At 40.1% G+C, this 22572-nt stretch overlaps 1 protein-coding gene across 8 annotated transcripts in view; it reads left to right on the top strand.

Moving 5' to 3' along the window:
- Window positions 1-22572, top strand: part of EPC1 (enhancer of polycomb homolog 1) — a 64132-nt gene that overhangs the window by 5620 nt on the left and 35940 nt on the right. For 6 of the 8 annotated variants that reach the window (XR_014616591.1, XM_084217386.1, XM_084217384.1 and 3 more), the window contains exon 1: window positions 8043-8741. The exons of the other annotated variants lie outside the window; for them this stretch is intronic. Coding sequence is in view for 5 of the 6 variants with exons in the window: in XM_084217386.1 (XP_084073512.1) it covers window positions 8589-8741 (153 nt within the window). In the remaining variant the exon portion in view is untranslated. Of the gene's footprint in view, window positions 1-8042; window positions 8742-22572 lie in introns of those variants that run through there. 8 annotated transcript variants of the gene reach the window in all.

The raw sequence follows: 22572 nt of genomic DNA, 5'->3' as shown, positions 1-22572 counted from the left end.
GCTTTGAGCACCAGTAAAAATAGCAAGAGCTCTAAATGTCGTCCATGGGAATTCCAGCTAGGAGCAAATGACTGAAAATGGTGGATGCTGACTCGTCATCTTATGTTGTTGAGCAGAACCTGGATCACTATTTCTAGGGAATAGGAAAAGGATGAGTTAGATTTTACAATGCACTGAGCACTGGGATTTCCAGAGGAAGAGAGAAAAGGTGGGGCTCGATCTCATCCCCGCTCCCAGGACTGCCTCATAGATTTTAGTCAATAATGTTTAAATGTAAAATGTAGGAATTCCAGGGAACAGTGAGCAGATTTGTTCTTCCCAGGGCAGTCTTCCTTTTGTCATGCTTCGTTTTGGTTTTTCCTTGGGTTAGAGATCTGGGAAATGGGCCTCTAAGGTGGTGTTAACTCGCATTTCCCTGGATTTACAGTAAGTTGGGCTTCTGAGTCACTCAGAATCCCTGTATTGTATACATTCATATAGAATTTCTTTCTTTCACTTGCCTTTAGACAAGTATTGTTAAATCTGTAATCCTCAGTGGAAAGAAAGAGATCAAGTAAATCATAACTTTAAAAAATGACAAAAGGACTCCAACAACAGCAAAAACAACAAGCAAACAAACAGAACCAAATTTTGGATGTCTGCTGTGATAAGAACTGTATCTTAAATTTAACTATCTTGATCAGGTCTCCATCTGCCTCCTGTTCAAATATGAATGCCCTCACTTAATCAGAGATATCCCATGCCCCTGAGTTTGCTGATTCTGACCTGTGCATGATTTAGGTAATGAAAAGTTAGCTCTTAGTCCTCACTCTCCTTCAGAGCCTTGAGAAAATGACTAAATGGAGGTAAGATCTTTGGCCTCACAGGGGCATGCATCTGGAATATTCATTAATAAAAATAAGACTGAGTTTTCCCTGTTTGTTCAAACAGACTTAAAAATCAGGTGACTCAGATCTGAGGATTTCAAGGCATCCCTTTCTATTTACTAAAGAATCTTGGTGCTGCCATAACCTGATCACTAAAAGGATAACTTCTTGAAAGGGTCCTTTCACCTGACAGTTTTTCATCTCTAACACCCGGGGTAGATAGGGCATGTTTTCTGGCTGGATTTAGTCAAAAGATATTTTTTTCTCAAGAAAATTTAAAATTCAATTTAAAAGGTTATAATTCAGAGCAGCTGTGTTATTTCTGATGGTCTTAAAGGTATCCACACAAGGCAGAACTTCTTGATGTCTTTAGCCAAAGTGCTTGTATATTCACAATTCAAGAAAAGTGCTGCAATCTGCATCTTAAGGAGAAACCATGCTGGATAACAGAGGGGGGAAAAACATACATCAGATAACTCTGCATAGACACTTTCTGTTTAGCCCATATCCATCTATAAGCACATAATGAATGAAGATTCCATAAGAAAGTATTCTGCTTTCTTTTGTCATCTCTGAATCAATTTCCAAGTTAAAAATTGGGTGTTATGGCAATCTGTGGGATTTGGAAGATCTAGTCAATCAGACCTCCAGATGAGCTACTTTAATGTGAGAAACTGTTTTCCTTCCCATCTTTCATATTCTCCCATAATATTTTTTTTAATTAGGTTGTCTCTCTATGCTAACTCCCTTCTTGAGTTGCTTATAAGTCAAAAGCTCAGCAGACTTGGCAAGTGTGACCAGTGGCAGGCTGGTGCACATTAACCCCAGTGTTAATGACAGGGGTCTGTTGTGTTCTCTTGGTCAGAGGAGCAGAATGTCAGAACAGCCATAAAACTGACATATTGCACAAAAAGAGAATGGGAACTGAGTGCCCTTGTTGGAGATGGATGAGGGTGTTCAAGTCTTACCTGCTTGTAACCTGAATGATTTGAGAAAACCACCTTCCATTTTGGTTCTGCTTCTCAGATTGCCTTAACAGCAGATTTGGGGATTTCACTGGGGAGCTGAGAAGAAAATGCCAGGGATATCACAGCACCTCTGGTTTCTATTATCCCACCTACATTAGTGACAGAGAAAATAATGTAATGTGATTTCTCTATTTTTTCTTCTCACAGCAACTTCATGTTTGCATCTAGACCAAAACACTTCCCTCTCAACATCTGTCCATCTCCCACAAGTTGTTTGTATTCTCTAAATGTTGAAAAACCTCAGAAATTATATTTCTTCAGGTTAACCCTATCAGAGTTTTAAATTTTTAAGCATCTGCTATCATTTAAAGATATATAGATAAGGATATCTCGAAACATTCTCTTCTGATCAGTTTTCTATTTAGAACTAGCCTCCTCTGCTGGATATTTACAGTCAAACTTAATTCATTAGGTCTTTTTTGCCACTAATGCAGCATTATTAATTTATGCTTTCTTAACTTTATAAATAAACATTGGGTTATAAATATGATCATGATTATTTGTATCCCAGAAGACAAGCAATATTTTTATAACATTCACTTAATGCTTAATTTAGTATAAATCAAATTAGTGTGTAAAAAATCCACTTCTAAAATTGGAAGAACATTTGTGTTCTTGCAAGCTAATAACAAGCTTTGGAAATCCAAAAGCTGAGCTATTTGTATTTTTTTCTTTTCTTTAGAGAGATGTATTTATGTTAATTAAAGATGGTATAGCCTGTATAAGGTACTTAATAACACATTTGCATTAATTTAAAATTAAAAAAACCCCATCTAAATATATATATTAGGAACTGCCTCCTCATTCTTAGATGCAAACATACTTTCCTGCACCAAAAGATTTCTGAAGCTAAGCTAATTCCTATCTCTGTCTAAGTCACTGTTTTCCTCAGTTGTGTGAGGGAAGGAGATAACCTACTTTCATTCTGATTCAGGAACTGCAAATTAAGCATTTGTCTTTGTTATAGTTATATTAAGTTATATACTTAGATATAAAGTTATATAGTAACACCACATTAACTTAACTCCACATTATTTAACATCAGCAACATAATTTTGAAATTTGAAAATACTTGATCATACTTACCAGAAGTCCTGAAGCACTTGAAATGATTTTCCATAACTTGACTTTCAAGACAGGATTTCTATCTTGGAAGTGTAAGGTAAAAATCTAAAAAGTTAGAGCATGTAATAGTAAGACATTCAGGTCTTACTATTGAACTGAATTTGCTAGTTTATTTGCATTTACATAGAGCCAGGCAACTACCAGGGTAGAAGTAAAGTTTCAGAAGTCACGCAAAGGCACAGAGCCTGTCCCAAATTTACCCTTTTATCCCAGGCTGGAGTGTGAGCACTGGCAGTTGAGGTTTATGTAGTGGTGCTAGGTGTGTGTATTGGGTTTTTTTTTTGTTTGTTTGTTTGTTTTTGTTTTAGCTTAATAGTCAATTGGAGGATTTGGGACAGTGTGCAGACCCGTGTACAGTTATAATTTCTCTACTTCTGTTTGCCTTTTTTTAGCCTTCCACCTTATGCAGAATATTAAAGTTAGACATCCTTAGCTCTGATTGATGAACTAGAAATTGTGTTGGCAGGAGAATGTAAGGCTTTTATACTTGGTTGGTTGTTGTTTGTTTTGGTTTTTTTTTTAATTTGGTTGTGGTTTTGCTTGCTTTTTTGTCTATTTGCTGGGGTTTTTTGTTGTTTGTGTTAGCATTTTTTTGCAAGCAAAGCATAATGTTTTTGCCCTTCTGCTGGCTCTTCTACTAGAAATAATACAGGATCATGTGATTAAATTTACTTGACTCAGAGATTATTCATGTGTTATAATCTGGTGTTTGCAGAAGTCCATGCCTAAGTCAGAGGCGGTAACCAGCCCACCTGGCTCAAATTGTGTTTACCAAAAGAATTGCTATTTTAGTATTATTATTGTTTTTATGTCAGAATACAAAATGTTTTGGATAAAGATTTTTAAAAAAAATCAAAAACCCAGAGCATAAAATCAAACACTTTTGGATTTTGTTTGGTTTCCTTTTATCTTACTATTTAATCCTAAACAACTAATTTGTGAAATTACTTGCTAGTAAAGATGACTAAATCAGGAATTCAAGGTGTATCTAGCATAGAATTTTAGAGGGGATATGTGTTAAAAAATGAAAACATGAAGGAGAAAATTATAAGTCACTTTTAACCCTTACAATTCCTAGGACACCTGTTCTGGATCCATTAAAACTTAAACAGGGAAAGATGTACTTCAAGACAGAAGAGTCTCAGCATAATTTCTTTTTACCACCACTGTGGTCTTTTTACCACTACTGTATCTAAGAGAATAACTGCTTCCACTGTAACGTGTTTTCCCTAAATACATAAAAACTTAAGTCTCCAAAACAAGTTATATAAAGAAAACTGATTCTTTTCTGGCAGTACTAAAAAAACTCTATCAAATCCTTTGTATTTTCAGATAGAGCCCATTTTACCATTTTCTTGCTTATCTGTCCAGGTGAGGTTGGGACAATGATGAGTCTGTAAAATAATAATCCTAAATCATTAATTAAGTCATTAATTCCTTTTGAAGTCTTTTTAGTCCTCCTATGGACAACTGTCTCCACCACCTCTAAGAGTTTAGCTGTCACTAGTAAACTAGAAATCTGGCAACAGCTTTTGCTGTTCCTCTCATAGCTTTGTCTCTTCTCAGTAGGAGAGTTGCTGGCCAGTGGCTTTTCCTTCTCTTTTGGATATGGCTCCATGGCTTATCTGTTTGAGGATGAGCTTAGTTTTCATGAGGATGCTGGACTCAACTTCTGAATATTAAAAAAAAAAGCATTAAAAAACCCTAGCTCAACAAAATTGCTGTATAAGTAAATGAAAAGTAATTACAAACAGGGTGTGAGGTAGTCACAGAGTGAAAAAAAAAATGCAAATATTTATGGATACAAAAGTCAGTGTATAGTTTAGTGTAATACAAAATGCAAACAAACACTAATTAAAAAAAAAAATTAAAACCTTTTTCTTTTTTTCAAGTTGAACAACTGTCTCCTAGAATTTTATATCCTTAAAATTCAAAATGCTTGAGGCCAAAAGGCAACAAAAGTGACATGGTTTAACCTATATGCACGTCACGTGTAGTACTTTTGTGATGATTAGTGACTGCTAGAATAGGAGGCAATATTAACTCCATGTGCCAAAGGCTACAATTCATGCTTAAATAAATGTCTGGAAGTCCTTCTTGAACCCAGAGAGGTATTAAGCCATAAAACTAAGTACCAAAATTTCTAAAAACTTGTCAAAGTACACAGGACTTGCAAACCAAAATAGAAGTTACATTTTTGGGCTTCACAAAGCCGAGTTAGTTGAGAGCACAAGAGATCCCTACCTCCCTGTCTGGAGATGCATGGATCAAGTTCATAATGCTCAGCCTGAATTCAATACTTTTGAATGTATTTTGAAATGGTTAAATTTGCCAGCTGCACGGATGATACACAAAGTGTTTTCATTTTAGTTAAGCTTGTCCTTTTAATTGTGATCATAAAAAGATAAAGCCTTAAAGAAATGCCCCAAATTCTTTCAGCAGTTTAAAAAGCAATAATGATAGCAGTTCTAAATGTCTTTTCATTATACTTCAGTTACTTTACCTTAAAACTGTAAGGTTTTTTAAACAGACACATAGCACTTAGGTTCAACAAATTGATTTATACTTAACTGATCTACTGAGAGCTTGCAAAGAGTATCTTGGTCACTGTACAAAACACACCAATTCTGCATTAGCTACTGTCACAGTGCAGCACTGATGTCTACAGATGTAAACTGTGCATTTTGGTAAAAGCTACAAAATTGAAAAAAACCCTAAAAGATATCTGCATTTTCTGACTGAAAGGAAGATAAAATGGAAATATCAGTCTGGTTATGTTCCATACCTTTTCCTGTCACTATCTCTTACTGAACAGACATCAGGGCTGATGTCACATTATTTTAAATTATCACACTTTCCATCTTACTAGCAAATTAATTTTGAGGGCCAATCATGTTCTGCTACAAAATATTTTAACACAATCTCTTTTATTGGCAAAACATTAAAAGCTGATGAATCCAAGTGTTTCAGGCCAAAACTTTTTCTTAATGCACTGTCCTCTGTATCCAAACGTTATTGTCCATTCTGCTTGCTCTGCACTTTTCTCAAGCCTGTGGCAGGGTTAGAAATGCAAAGGTCAATTAAGGATAAATTTGAATTTGATTATTCTTCCTTTATAGTTCAGGATATTTTCAGTACTTTGGTTTTCATTATGTATTGTTTTCCTTTTATCAGTATAAGTGGAGAGTTATACTTAATGGTCTTTTTTTTTTTGCTTAGCTGCCAGGTGTTTAATTTTCATTTACTTTTTAAAGTCAAAGCTAATCTATGATGGCATATTGATTGTGATTTTTTGTTCTTTTTTTTCCATCACCTTATCTGTCTGCTAATTGGATAAACTAAATTATTAGTATTTGTGGAAAAGGGTGTAGATGTTTTATGGGCAATTTATTTTAGGATTGTATTTCTAACTAGTATGTGTTTTAAGCTTTAAAATTAGAGTAAAAAGCAATAGGCATGCTTAAGCATTTGATTCTGATGTAACTACTGAAATACAAATGAAAACAATGGTACTTAGTTCATGCCACTCTCCTTAAAAAAATAACAACAAACAAGCCTCCCTTAAAAAAAATAGTTTCATTCTCCCTAGCAGCTGTCTTCCACTGCATTACCCATTTGTAGAACAGGTAGAATTTAGCATCCCAGAGAAGTTATGAAGAAAAATGAGTTGCAGTTTAAGCAGCTTGGGAAACCTAGTGGGTTTTGGTTTCCCAAACAGTCATGCAAATAGTTGGCTTGAATATTCTGTTAACAACTGCATCTAGAAATATTTCATCTAGTGTCTAGTAGTGGCTTAAGGTTGAGGAGAGTGGTGGTATTATTATTATTATTATTATTATTATTATTATTATTATTATTATTATTATTATGGTGGTGCGATTTTAAAAATGGCTTTTGCTTCTATTATAGAGATTTCTAAAACTGATAAGCAAAAGAGGATTTTTCTTTTTTTTTTCTATAGCTATGCCATATTTCTGAAAGTTCTTTCCCAAGAGTAGTATGTGATAAAGAGCAAAGTTCTGTCCACCGAGTCTCGTGTGACAGTAAAAACTACAGTATTTACATTAAAAGTGGAGAGACGCTGAAATTCAGTCAACACACAACTATCTCTCATTTTACATGACACTAAGCATAACTTCGATAAGATGGCTTTGACTACAGAGCTAGAATTACATATAACCGGGCGCGAGAACACACACGAGCAGGCAGAGCTCTTTCGCTCGCCGGCTGCAGCCCTGGCCTGGCCGGAGCGGAGTTTGACGCTCCTGTGGCCGCGCTGGGATGCCCTGGGGCGGCTTGTGCAGAGAGCACCGCGACGGGGCTAACTCGGCATTTCCGATCTCTTGCTTAGAGCCGAATAGTGCATCACTTTAATCGACTCATTGAGATGTAAACGAGCTTCCCTAATCAGACACGCTCAAGTGGGTTCTACCCATTGCCTGGGGTGAGCTCGCTTGAGCGGGTCACTGATAATAACTTAAGTCCACGCAAGGCTTAAACCAGTTCACGTGTCTGCACTATGCTGCCGGACTAAGTTTCTGAAAACCTCAGAGAAACGGGGTGGAAATGCCGTTGTGGAGTGTGGAGGCGCCCGGTTCTTACGGTTCTTCACCGTTTTCGGGCAGGTGCCCGCGCTTCCCCTTTATTTAGCACGGACGCGAACCCGGTTCGGCGACGCGGAGAGGGACAGCGCCCGGCGGACGGCTGCGGGGCCGCGGCCGGGCCCTGAGGCGAGCGGCGCTCCCGGGGCGGCCCCGCGGTCGGACCCCCTCCATTCGCGGGGCGCCGCTCCGGCCGCGGCTGGGGGCACCGCAGCCCTCCCGTGCCGGGGTGAATTCAGAGGCCGGCACCGCTGTCCCGCGGTCTGGCCCCCGAGAGGCCGGAAAGGTCGGGGCCGGCACCTCCCCGCCCCTCTCGCCCAGGTTTCCCAGAGCTGTCATGGTCAGGCGCGGCGGCAGGGGAGGTTCCCCCCGGGCTGAGGGGCTGGGGGCTGCCCCAACTTCCTCACTCCGGCAGGAACGGAGCGCGGCTCCGCGGCACAGCTCGGCGGCCGGAGGGCGGAGCGGTGCCGCACACGCTGATTAAAACTCCCTTTGCTCCCGACTGCGCCCCTGATCCCGGCGCTCCGATCTGGCTCCGGCGGCTCCGAGCCTTCCCGCGCTCCCGAGCCCGCTCGGGCCGCTCGCAGCGTCCCGCGCTCCCGAGCCCGCGCCGCCGTGCCCGCGCCGCGCGCGCTCCCCCCGGGCGGCGCCGTGCCCGCGCCCTGCGCGATGCAGTGTGGGAATGGCTGTGGCGCTGGGGTTGGCTGAAAGAGGCGGCCAGTCGAGGTTTAATGTCCGCCATGTTGGCCGTGGCGTATTGAGCGGAACCGGAGCGGCGGAGGAGCGGAGCCAGCGCCCAGCCCAGCCGCGCCAGCGGGCGCCGCCGGGCCCCGTGTCGGAGTGCGCCCCGCCCCGCCGGGGGAGCCCCGGTCCCTCCATGAGATCGCTCGGCGGGGTCCGGCTCTCAGCTCGGAGCGCGCTTGCTGTCGCCCCCCCCTTCCCAGCCGGAGCCGCCATCGCCGCCTAACATGAGCAAACTGTCGTTCCGGGCCCGGGCGCTGGACGCGTCCAAGCCGCTGCCCGTCTTCCGCTGCGAGGACCTGCCTGACTTGGCCGAATATGCCTCCATTAACCGGGCCGTGCCGCAGATGCCCACGGGCATGGAGAAGGAAGAGGAGTCGGTACGTGAGACCCCCCCCCCCCCCCCCCCCCGGCCGGGTCCCACCATCCCCCCCGCACCCGGGCCCCCACCTTCGCCTCTGCGCAAGCACAAAATGGCCGCCATCTTCTCCCCACTCTCCCCGCCCGCCGGGAGGGGGGGACACCCGGGGCGGGAAAGCGCCGAGCCCGGGCGTCCCTCACCGCGCCCTCCCCCGGAGCTCCTTCACGGCCCCTTCGCCCCCCGCTCGTGCCCCGCGGCCGCCGGCGGCCCCTCCGCGGGGCCCCGAAAGGCACAAAGGGGGTCACGTGACACAGCGGGGCGGCCGCCATTTTGTGTCTCGGTCCTTGGGCCGGGCCTGGTGCGGCAGCCGCGAGGAGCAGACGGGGCCCGGCGGCGGCGCCGTGCGCGCGCTCCCCCGCCGGGGGGCGCTGCCGAGCCGGACGGCGCCGCGGGGGGCGCGCGGCGGCGGGAGCGCGCGCGGGCCCGACCGCCCTAGGGAGCGGGGCCCGGTGGGGCCCGTGCCTTTTCCTTTTCCCTTGAAATAGGAAGTGGAAGGATTTATGTTTAGGTTTATTTTAGAACTCTACAAGTGCCATCAGACAGGCGCGGTGTAAGTAAAGGTGTGACGGTCCCCACGAAAGTCAGTTCTGAAGCTCTGCTCAGAGTAAGGAAATCCGTGTTGGAGACTAAAAGTCTATCACTTCCTGCTCGGTTTTGCTGTCTCAGTGGAGGATGAAACTTTAAACCATTTTGAACTTCAGGGTCATTTAATCATTCACTCAGCACTTTCCAAGATAGGTCAAACAATCAGTAGCTGGTTTTGCAGAAGGTAAAACACTTGGTAACTGTTATTGTTGAAGACTCTGCTCTGAAGTGCGTTATTTGCAGTGTTGTAAATCTTTAATTATTTCCGTAGTATAATCAGTTTTCCCCATCTGTGCGTTGGGCACAGCAAATAGGGAAGTACTGCAGAAATACAGTTATGTAAGCAGGTTTTGAAATTTGGTGCTAAGAACAAAGGTGACACTAGCTGGGTTGGTTAGAGCAGCGTGCTGATAGCGCCGAGGTTGTGGGATCCATCCACATATGGACCATTCACTGAAGAGTTGGACTCGATGATCCTTGTTCTTTCCAACTCAGAATGTTCAGTGATTCTGTTAGTGTTTCATGGTCCTGAGTTTTTCTAGTTGTCAGACTTCCATTGTCCTTTGAAGGTGACAGACTGTAAAGTTTGTAGTTCCTAGTTCTAGATGTAGCAAACTTGGAGTTACATTTGTTTTAGGAGAGGTATCCTCTTTAAATGGAGTTTCCTCTTTGTGGCCCTATTGCTCTTAGATAATGGACTCAGTGAATTTTTATGAAATGTATTCAGGCAGAAAGGTTTCTAGAGAGTAATGCATTTTGCATGTTGCTGTCCATAGGGTAACCACTCTGTAAACGGCTTTTTTTAACATAACTCCTTACTATTTTAACATAATTTGGTATTTCCAGGTCTTCTGCAAGTTATAAGTTGCTTTACACATCTGCTAAAATGTATATTGTGAAGTGTAGAGGTTTTGTGGGATTTTTTTCTTTATTTTTCTAACTGGTAGATTGGGTTTTATCGGGTTGTTTTGGTGGTGTTTATTTTTGTGAAGATGCTTAAAACTTTAGCATGGTGTTGATTGAGGAGTGTTTAGCTGGTAGGTAGCAGTGCTTAGGATGCTTGTGTTTCTTTTGGGCACAGTCGATATATTCTGAATTGATACCTGTAGATTCTGAATATGAGAGAAAGCACCTTTTATTTCCTCTTGTACCAGAATATTAGATTTTATTGTTTGCTGTGACACTTGCTGAGTTTATCTCTCAGTTCAAGAGAGTGAGACTGCATGCATGCATTTGTTTGTAGAAATGTCAGGTTGCTGTCTTTCTCTTTTACTGTTTGCCTGGCAGTTACAAGTGTTCAGGCTAGAAAATTACATGGGCTGTCTGTATCGTCTCCCTAAACCCAGACATATATATCCTACCTAAGTAGTCATGGGCAAGGAAGAAATTTTAAACATTTATTATAAGACTTGTTTTTGTGGTTAATGTCATGCTTTTATTTCCTAAATTTAGCTTTGAGGGTTAGCTCTAGGAGTAAGTAGACACTTCCCACAGCTGGAGTTTGCTCCTGTATTTGTTTTGAATGTGTGTGTACACACACAAACACACACCGCCCCCCAAAGAAATTCGTTTGCCATCAGCAAGCACAGGTGTCCTTCTGAATCTTTTTTGGACCTTCATGCATAAAATAGTTGCTATTAAACTCTTGTTCCTTTTTGTTTCTGCAGACTTAATAAATTTCCTTCCTTCCCTCTTGTTGCCCTAAAAAGTGTTCTCTTCAGTTTATATTAGTGTTGACAACAGAGAGCCCAATTCTCTGACTTAAGTTGGGGCAAACCTCATAGGTTTAATACCCTACTGTATTCTGTTTCCCAGACTTCAGGCCGTGCAGGATTTTGGAAAGTTGATAGTTTGTGTTAGGTAGCTGAGGACTTGAATTGGAAGATTTTTTTCCCTAATGATATCAGAAATTATAGATGTTTTATTACAAACAGATGGCAAAGTGTCCATAAGATTTTGGAGGAGAGGGTGTCTTAAACTAGTATGAATTAGCATTTATAACTTTTTATAAATAGAATTCTAACATTGGTTTGAGTTTTGCATAAATGTAATTTTAAATGAACAGATATTTGGAGCTAAGAGTTCTCCTCTTGACTAAATAACTTTCCCTAGGGAAAAATGCAATCAAAGATATTTAATATTCAGGCATCGAGTCACAAGATATTTAAATGACTAATTACTGTTTTGATGCACAAAAAGGAATCTTATTTTGCTTCCCTTTCATCTTATCTTTCTTCCATCATGTTCCTACAAAGAAGTAAATAGTGAAAATAGTACATCTTCCTTATTACAACTGGAAACTTCAGTTCAGAAATTATACTCTCTAGGAGTCTTCTGAAGGAAAAACAACCTTGCTGAGTCTCTGGGAGTTGTAAAATATGCAGTTGATCCGGGGATATAGTAACCCTTTTAAAGGAAGTGACAGCTAAGGGCCTTAAGTGGTGTTAATTCTGTAGAGTCTGCCTTGCTCGGCCATGGCTTGGCTTCAGTCAGTGGTTTTGTTAGGAGGAAAGGACTAATAAAAAACCTCTTTGACATGCAGACAGTGGTACTGGAGGTTACCAGCTCATCCTGTGTTCTGACAGTTGGTTTAGCTGCCAGGTTTCTGAGGTAAACACATTGTGGCTGTTGACAAGTCTATCGCTGCACCTAACAAACTAAAAAGTATCATATACATCTAAAAAAAAAACCTTCAGAATGTAATGCATCTTCTTATGCAACACTAAACATCCCCTATATTATTTCAAAATGCTGGTTTTGAGCAAAACAGATCCTCAATGCTGTAATTTTGAGAACCAGACAACAGAACACTGTTAGTAATACAGTAAAGCAGATTTGGCTATCAAGACTGTTGATAACTGTGAATAAACAAGTAGGTGGATTAGTTATCGTTTAGAAAGGACTTTTTAAAAGGTGTTGCTTTGTGTATTCTGTGGTTTACTATTTCTGAGGAGGGTGTTACCTTTTTTTAAACTAGAAATTCAGATTCTAGACTGAAAAGAGACAGCTGAGAAAGCAGAGCAGAGGTAACTTTAGTTAAGCAGGATAAAAAGTGGAAAAAAATGACAGACTGAAGCTTTTTTAACATGTTCAGTGACACTTCAGAAAGAAAGCATGCTCTACAGGCAGCCTAGTTTTGATGGCCTCCGACCAAACCAAGGGAAACTACACTTGTTTTCCTTGCATTTTTTAAACGGAAAGTAGAAAAAACACGCTCTACATCCCTAGCCTCTAGATTCTCTTAAACAATAGAAGTTTGGAGGCTGGGAGGGAATGGGGTGTTGTGACTTTGTGGATAATTTATAAAATATAACGTTATGGTAAATGACTTTGCGTATAGTTGGGTTTTTGTTTTTTTCAAGGGAGTTTGAAAAAGGAACAAAGCCATGTGTTTGAAGGACATCATATCAGCATTAGAAGGCATTTTAAAATGTTGGGAAGTTAAAATTTCTTAGTTGAAGCAGTGCCCTAGCAAAGATTAGTGTGAGCAGAGATACTTTTAATTTAATTAAGTCCCTTAGATCTCAGAAATTAATTACCTCATAATTTGTCTGTGTTGGTGACATTTCCAGAGTTAATAACAGCCCTGGGGTTGTGGAAGGGGGTTGTTTGACTTTTTCTTTGAGTGAGTTTGTTGTCCTCATGTAAATTCTGATAGTAGTTTGGTCTGCTAAGGTTTTGGATATTAGTTTTGATTTTTGTCTTCTGTGTGTTCAAGTTTGTATAGGTTAAATGCACTTTCTCCCTCATGTGAAGTTTTTAAGATGCCAGTGTCTCTGACACCTGGTGTTGAGGCAGGAGAGAGAGTGCGGTTGCCTTACTGAATTATTCCTAACTCCCTCTTCTGACTGGCATCCTGTGTGGTGTGTGGTGATGAATTGTTGTCCTCACCTTAGCTCTGGAGTAGCTGCTTGCTTGCCCTACTAGATTTCTGACAGTGATGCAGTGATGCACTACATGGAGTTGTTCTCTTGTGGATCACAGTTTAAATTTAAAGCTTGATTTCTAATTTTAGTTAGTGTTGCTAGTTACAGATAGAAGAATTAAGCACCCAGAGTCCAAAATTATAATCTGTACAGCTGTTCATTCAGTTCTTACTGCTTTCCTTTGTATATGTGTCATGGTGTAACTGACAGCTTGCACAGCGGGTGGAATTCAGTCTGTATGTGTAACTATCATTTCTGGATACTGTCATACTCTGTTACCTGGTGTTTCAGCAAACTGTTGAAATAGTTTAATCTGTACTTTTGATCTCTTTAAATCCACAGTCATATTATCTTTCCTGCCCTGGTTTTGAGGATGTTTAAGAAAAGCTTATTTGTTAAAATTTCATTATTAGATGTAATTTTCCCCCTGCTTTCCCCTTCAGCATTACCTGTCAGTATTTGCTAAATGCTATGGAAGACCCAGTGAAGATAAGCTAATGTTCGTTCAAATGCTTCAGAACACCTCAAACCTATTGTCTAATAGCATGTATCTTAATTTACCAAAACACTACATGGTAAATTTTCATTTACCCAGTTTGGATACACTCAAGGATCACATCCTTTCCATGGAATTGCCTTGGGCACTGGTAGCACAGATCTCTGACAAGCCATATCTAGACAGAAAAATGTCTTTCTCCTCCCAAATCCATACTGCAGGCATTGGGAGGCTACAATATCCAGGGTCTCTTGCTACTGAAACAGCTGGTTTTGGCTTATCAAGGGAAAAAGTTGGTAAGGAATGTACAAAAAGTGACCCACATATTACCATCTAAGCCCTAATGAATTCAAAATATGTAAAGTAAGCATGTAGCTGAGGTGTAGTGACTCAGTGTATGAACAGTGTTAACTTCTATTTGGAAATTTCACTAAAGGTTCTCCAGTCTTTTTTATTACATTTCTTCCAGGTTAAACTGCATTCTGTGAGTGCATCCATAGAAGTGTGTGTAATTGTGTGTATGTGGTACCTTAAGTGTTCTTAAAATAACCACTGCATTACTGACACAGGATTCATGGATATTGAGTATTTTAGAATCTTGTTGGGGCCATCAGAATTACATGAAAGTAAAATCGTAGCAGATACTGTGACTGAATCATTAGTTTCCAGTCTGGGCTTGGGTTTTGTTTTTTTGGTTTTTTGTTTTTTTGGTTTTTTTTTCCCTTTGATGTGGTGTTAGGAAACTCTATAAAGTTTTTTGCTTACTAACAGAAGAGAATCTGTGCTTCCCCCCCACCCCCAGCTGTAGAAGTCCTGAAATCTTAGGCAGAACAACTTAACTCCTTTAATGATCTCTTTTTAGAAAACGACAACTGAAACATGGAAGTATTTTGAAGTAAATGGGGAGAGTAGAGACACCTCTTATTGCATAGTCTTGGATTCACGAGTCCCATAAACTGGAAGAGTATTGGGTTTTGTTTATGTTGTGTTCCCCTTTGAGCATCTTTGCTGCTCACTTATAGCAAAGGCATTAATTTTGTATGCCAGTCTAATCTTTTTTTAGTGCATAATTTTAAATACTCTGAACTTGTAGATTAGGCTTCCAAGAACCTGCATGTTTGATCGGAGAGGAACACAGAAATAAGGGCTTTTTGCCGTTTTGTCTAAGGTAAATCTGCAGACACCTCAGTTTGTAGCTGGAAGAGATTTCTGTGAGATCATGTCATGACCTTAACTTTACTGTTTAGTTTGGTACTGAGCTTAGTAGTTTACTTCAGATATACCTGTGTGAAAAAGGTTTGAAATACTTAGACAGAGAATTTAGAGGAAAAAATGTGGCAGCTCATGACAAGTGGGGCCTAATTTCACATATAAGAGTAATAGTGATGACTTCCTGCATATTCCATCTTCAGTTACACCAAAGTTTTCTGTTTTGTTTGTTATTTAAGTTATTCTGAGCATTCATGCAAGTTAGGAAATCTGGCAGATCGTGAGGAGTAGCTTCTGTAATGATCAATTCATGCACCGCCTTCAGCTACCTGAAGAATGTTGTTAATCATGTGATGTGAACCCACCTGTAGCAGCAGTGTTCCCTATAAAGTCAGAGGGATGGTGGTGGCATAGACTTCTGTTACAGGTTGGTGAAATTTATTTGAGTCTGGGATGAGATTGAGTAAATTTTGCTTCTGGTTTCTCACTGGGATGGGCCTTCCTCTATTAAGAAGACGTATCGACTCTACCTTTGGGGTTTGACAACTACCTGGAAGCTGACAGTTCTGTGTAAAAGTTGAGGAATCATGATACATGTCCTGTTGTTACACCATAGGGAAGTCAGGCACTAATTTGAAGTTGTGAGCGGGGATCTGCCATGGAAGTGGTGTGATAAGGCAATGTTTTGTATGTGCTGTCATGTAAGCATGTGATAATGGTAAAGGTGTATGCTGTGCTCTGAAGTAATGCTGGAAATACTAAAACTTTCAGAAAATAGTGGGAGTTGGTTATGCATGTCAGAGACTTCTCCAGAAGGTCCAGATTCTCTTTTGAAATTAGGGAGGATATGAATTGGCGGATTTCAATTTTATTATTGTCTATAATACTAATATTGAAAGAAATTTTTCCTTTTGAAAGCAGGATAATTAAGATATTTGCAGTAATCTTAATGGCATGAAGCTGTGTCAAGTAATGTTTAGGGTGGATATTAGCAAAAGCTTCTTCACTCAGAGCACAGACACTGAAACAGGTTCCCCATGGAAGTGGTCACAGCATCAAACCTGACAGAGTTCAAGAAGCATCTGGACAGAGTTCTCAGGCACATGGTGTAACTCTTGGGATTGTTCTGGGAAGAACCAGGAGTAGGACTTGATCCCTTGGGGTCTCTTCCAACTCTGGATATTCTGTGACTCTGTTCTATGAATTCCTCCTAAGGAAGTTGTTCCTCTTAAGGAAGATGACCCAGAAAAGTTGTATGTAGACTGCTCTTACAAAATTTGTTTGATGAATGCATTCTCAGGTTATTTTTGCCCTGTTTTGGACATCCCAGTGATTGCACACAGAGAAGTCGTGTAACAGCAGTGGCTTTTTGCACAGCAGAATGAACTACAGTGAGACCAATTGTCCATGTTCACACTTGAGGTTAAAAAGGTTGGATGTGCCTAGTACTCACTTACTTGCAATGAGTGTGTTTAACAGTTGGAAGAGTTTAAAAATGTGTCTCTAATTTTTTATATTAAGCCAGGGAAAGGAGGATGCCCACAAATATAACTTTGTTAGCAGCGTTTGTGAGAGCACAAGAAGTAATACAACTGGCAGGGATTTGGAGGAGAGGAGTTTGTCAGGGTCAACTGTAAATAATTTTAAAGCCAGACTTGTATGGAAAGGCTTTACCTCCTGAGAATTTTCACAGCTGGCCTTAAAGAGGAGCCCCAAAATGTTATCTTCCTGAGTTTGATCCATCATTTTCCAGCTTTGATCCATCATATAATGTATTTCAGCTAAGGATTGGGTATTAATTGTATGTAGAATGTGAATAATGGTAGGGACAATAGTTCAGTAACCTTAATGTTTGAGAAGCATGGTGATGTGTCCTTAATTTTCTTTTCATTTTAATAGCTAACATTCTGTATTATTCCATTAAAATTTTAGTTACTCATAGGAACTTGCATAGTATTAATTTGCTTCAGGTAGGAAGATGATGCCATGTAGCAAGCCCTTCACTCAGCTAATCTTTTCATTGAGTAGATCACTTTGCTTGTAGCCATCACAATCATTGTGCCCTGATAATATGATTATATGCCTCAGAAATGTATATGGAATTATTTACCAATTAGTTATGGGTATTTAGTTTTGAATACCTCTAAGTCAATGCATTATTTTTTCAAGTTCCTGTTTTATAGGACTGAGTATGTGTTCATGTGTTGGCATCTGCTCTGCTAGAGCAGAATATTGTAATTGGCAGACCATAGGTGTATGTAATAAGTTACTTGTTATTTTTCTACTACTTTTCCACATTGTACTTGTAAGAAGAAACACTAGCTTTAGTGTCAAGGAACACATCAAATGACTGATGTACCAGGCAGAAGATGCTGGCCGCTGCTTTTGTGTCTGTAGATGTACTCCTGTTCAGTGAGAGTGCTCTGCTCTCTGATCCACCCACGTGTGTGTGTGTGTGTGTATGTCTGTGTATTCTGCATTGTGTGCTTTCATGGACTAACCCTGTTCTGAGTAAACAGATATGTGCAGGTGAATTGTAACAATTGAGGCTGGAATAAAAGTTTGAAAACTTTCTGCTCTGTCAGTTTCTTCAAGCACAGATAGTTTAAATGAGAGAGGAAACGATCCTCTTAAGGTTTAAGTACCATACTTAAAGATTGGTTTCCTTTATATTTAATCAGGAATTAAGAAATTAATGCTTTTTGAATTGGAAGCTTTCAAGAGGGCATATTTGGAGAGGATTGCTTTCCAACATCCGTTTGAGTTTGTGCTTTATATAAATTTCAAGACTTCAAGGTTCCTTCCAAGTTGTAAACAGAAATCACAGATCTTGTAGCCTGCCTGGATGGCTTATGAAGCTTACATTTGAGGGGAGGCATTGGTAATAAAGGCTGCCCTCTACACACATCTAGTGCTACTGTTTGTTTTCTGTTATGATTTAAGAGCTGTAGTCCTCAGGTTTTTTATTGGTCAGATGTTCAATTCAGCACATGGCTACTTGGAAGGTGTCAGATTGCAAAGATGAATTCTGCATAGGCTTCTTTTTCCAGATTTTCATTTTCAGATCACAAGGATTTTGTGTCAGTTTGTGGTTGTGAAAGTATAATGATTGTGAATTAAAGATGTTTAGGAAGGGGAAGAAAGGGTGCCTGTTGCTTTTCCACACTATTGATCTGTAATTAGTCTCACTGAAAATGCCTTTCTTGCTGGGAGCACTTGATTTGATGTTTTTCTTTTACTCTTTGTGCCATTATCATTCTCTGTGTTGCTCTGTCTATATAGTATATAACATCTTTTCTTCCAGGTGTTTGCCAGGATTTAATTATTTGAAACGCCCCATTCTCTTGTATTTCTAAATTCTGTAGTTTTGTTCTCCTTCTTAAATTTCTTTAAACACTGATGATAAAATTGGATTTCTCATTTCCCCTGTGCCCTTGTTTTTGCTTAAGAAATGAAGCTTTTCACTGTGAGGTGAGGCTATTCCCCTCAGCCCCAAACCTGTATTAGTATTTCAGCAGGACATGTCCTGTGTGCCTTTTTGGTACTTGATTTTTCTCTGTACTTAAATACAAGAAATAATTCTGAAAAGAGTGGCAGAAAATATGAACTGGCTTCAGAATAAGATTTTGCAATATTGCAATGTGATTTACAATACTTAAAATTCAGTAACCTAGATCTGATAAATCTTGTAAAAAGGCTGAATTCAAGACAACAAGGTGGTTTTATTGGAAAGTTCATGAGTAAGGCTACAGGTAATGAGTCTGAGTCCTGCAGAATGTTTTGTATTATGTACAGAACACTTTAAGCAGGTTACTTATACAGAAATGCTGGATCTTTCAGATACTTACAGATGCAGCTACGCACTCTTTCCTGGTTCTCAATGATTTTTGGTTTTTTTTGCTTTCATGCATTTCTTTGCCAAAGATGATGACCTTGTTTGCCCTTCTCTTGCTATTTATCTTAGAAGGAAGGAATTATTAGAAGGAAGCTATTATTAACAGTAATGTACTTGCTTTGTTTTGTGATGAAGATGCTGTGGTGTTGAAGTAGGCCAAGTACAAAATGAGGCTGTTGAAGTATTAGGATTAAAGGTAGTTTAATATGGTCCCTCTTGGGGAACTAATGTTTTTCATAGTACTTCGGGTCAATAGGCAAGAATGTATGCTCTTGCTGAATGTATGAGGTGAAGGAACTTGAACTACTAAAACTGAGGTAAAACAGCTTTCCTTTTCTTGTCAATAATGTAAGGTTTGTTCTGTGAGAAGGTCTGTGTGGGAAATCAGTGAAACATGCATGTTTACAAAGCACCTCTGTCTAACCAATCTTTACCAGAGCTATAGGATAAGATTCTGTTCTGATGAACAGAAATTTCTATTGCATGTTTATACTCTCAGCCTTCCTCTGAAGGAAAATTATCTCCTTTGAGGTGTCTTGTTTTGAGAAGAAGTTTAGAATATTGGAAAAAAAATGGCACATCTTGGACTAGAACAGAAAACATGAGGTTTGTTGCAGTTAATGCTTAAACCCTTATGTCTGGCCTGGTTTTCCATGTCATCTGTACTTCAAGGTCCCTTACAAAAGGACCTTGTGCTGGTAGTTGTGAAATGTTTTCTTTGAGGGCTTTAGCTGTATTTAGGTGATGGGGATGTGAGCTGCAGAATGTCCTAGAAATAAAGACAAAACCTTGCTGGGGAAGTTGGTGAGGAAAGAGAAGCTCTGAAGTGATCCTTATAAGTTTCTGTTACTGAGGAAAATAACAAACATATACTAGCTTTAACTTTGAAGAATTGCTGTCATGGGTAGGTTGTGGAGCAAGTCTCATCAGAAGGTAACAGTTTTGGTATTTTGTGGCAGGATAGTATGGAATTCTGAAGCCATCCTGAAGCTATAAGAAAAATATTCATAGGTAGGCTCTCATTTACCAATGAGACTATCAAAAAAAAACCAAACTTGTGAAACCAAGTCATCAATCTGTTCATTACTCATTCATTTAATCAGGTAAAAAAAGGTCCCTGTGCATGATTTTGTAACCCATTTATTATTAAATGTATCCAGAAGTTGGCTTAACTCAGTAATTTTAAAAATTAAAGTAGGGAGGTATCTGACATTTTATTTTGGCTTGTATTAAGTTGTGATTTCAATGGCGTAATATTTTGAATGTTTTCCAGTGTTGATTTTCTCAGGAAAATCATTGTCCTGTCTCTCAGCAAAATAAGTTTGCCTTCTTACTTGCCCTGTGCTCAAGAGAGATGCTATGAGAAGCATTTATTTTAGTTCGTAGAGGGAAGAGGAAGATTCAGCATTAATTTTGCTGGAGACAGTGTCTTAATCCCGATTGTTTTGCATTGTGGTCAGGTGTGTACGTAGAGCTCCCAATTGTGTTTGTACTGGCTGAATGCTTGTTTTGTTTTTGTGTTTATTCCCACCATTACCAGGGAGAGTGAGTGTGCACAATTTAGGCTGCGGTGTAATTTCTGTTCAGAAGTTCATGGGGTTAAATACTGGCTGATAAGTTAACTCTGAATTGTTTGCTCTTGCACGTTTGTTAAATATGAATTACACATCCACATTACCTAAGGATGTTAGATGGGGTTTATTGCTGAGAGTTTGGGAGGAAGTAAGCCCACCACTTCAGCAGATTGCACTGTCTGGACAGGTGGAATTGGAACTTGAGGTCCTGATTCAGCTTTTGGCAACAGTATCATTTCCAGCCATTGAGGGAGCCTCAGCTTACTTTGGCTTGCAGTTACTGTAATTTGGGAAGCAGTATGAAACTGAAGCTGCAGTTGATAATTCAAAAGCATAACATTAGGCAACTCTGAGTTTTATTCTTTGGGAATGTATGCAGCATCAAGTTGATATTTTTCAAAACACAATGTGCTAAATAATCCTTTATAAATATACTCATTAATGGTAGTGTAGCCAAAATAGTCCTGGCACAGAAGGGATATAATGAATTAATGACAAGTACAAATACCTCACAGCCTCTGGTAATTTGCACGGCACCACGTGGTGAGAGAGACAGGTAGCATGTCTGGCATAAGAATATTTTCTGGCGTCCTCTTAACTTGGTTTCTGTGCTGACACATGAGCTGTATTTGCAGACTCAGTGTTTGAGAAGGGCACAAAGCAGTCTCTGAAGTGTTTGTTATGCTGAATATGTTTGTACATTTTGTAGATGCATTTATGTATCTTGTATAGACACGTCAAATCATGGATATTCATACCACTGTAACTTGATTCCCCTGCAGCCAGGAGTGGCCCATTGCGCAGCTGCACATATGGTGGAAAAGCAGGCACCTCTGTTGGGACTGGAGGAATGGGATTTGGCTGAGTCTCCTTGTTCATGACATTGGGCAGTCGTTTTGTCTCACTCAGACGCTTAACTCTCACTGGGTGCACAGAGAGAATAACAATGGCACTTAAAATACACTGAGCGTACAAGTATTAAGGAAATGCTTGTCCTTAGAGGAAAACTTTCCCATTAACTTCTGTTCTTCCTTTCCTACCCTCCTATGTATGTATGACTTTACTTTGTTGCTGAGTGTTTCTATCTTGAAAACAGGCTTGATCATAATTGCAGGCAGAAGGTCATGAGTATGAAAAGCTAGTCTGTCCTGCATTTTTTAAGGCAGTCTAAATAAACTTGGGGATTACAATGCACAATGAATAACTGGTGTCTGACTCATAGGAGTTTATACATTCAAAATATACATTACTGGTCAGGAAACTTTTAAGCTAGTATTTTGTCTAAGCTTTTCAGCCTCATACAGGCCTCTTCTCTAGGCAGCGTCTTTGCATTGATATGCAGCAATGTTTATTCTGAGTCAAACAAAGTGTCTAAATATGCAGATTTACAAACTGTAGACTGACATCTATAGCAGGAAAACATCGATTCAGTGGAAAGGCTAAGTTACTCAGTATTGCACCTGTCACTGTTGGAGAAACACTTTCCTTAGTGGCATCAGACCTGAAACACTGCTCTGTGGGTGTTGCAAATATGGAAGCTTGTCGCTATGGAACACGAAAGAACACAGGCACACACCGCTGCTCTCAAGGTGAAGAGCAAAAAGGGGCAGTTTATTTTCTGACTCTAACATGTATAGTTTTCTAAAAGTGACAGTGGATTGGAGGGTGACAGTGCCACCTCTCCAATGGCACGGGACAAACTAACAAGTCTATCAAAGTTCTCCTTCTATAAAGGAATGCAAAACAATGTGCTATTTACAGAAAGTGTGTGAGAAAGTTCTCTAAAAGAATGTCAACATCAGAAGGCTTAGAAAATCTTAAAAAATCAGGGTGACAGAAGCTCAGGGTGTTTAGTTGAAAAGTATGGGTAGGTTTTACTTGCATTTTCATGAATGTACTTTGACAAAATGTATTTTGCTAGGCAAGTCTAAGTAATTGCTAAGCAGATTTCTTTTTTACTAGATGCTTTATGTAGTAAAACTTAATTATGTCTCTGCTAGCATTTGTATTTGGTGGGTCTTACTTCAATTTTCTCAAATGTCTTTATCATCCCTCTTGATATCTTGCTGTCTTGGTACATTAAAAAGCTCCTTTTATTAAGTTGC

Source organism: Fringilla coelebs (assembly GCF_963513975.1).
Source record: "Fringilla coelebs genome assembly, chromosome: 1".
NCBI classification, from domain to species: Eukaryota; Metazoa; Chordata; class Aves; order Passeriformes; family Fringillidae; genus Fringilla; species Fringilla coelebs.
This window is presented reverse-complemented; position numbering and strand designations above follow the sequence as displayed.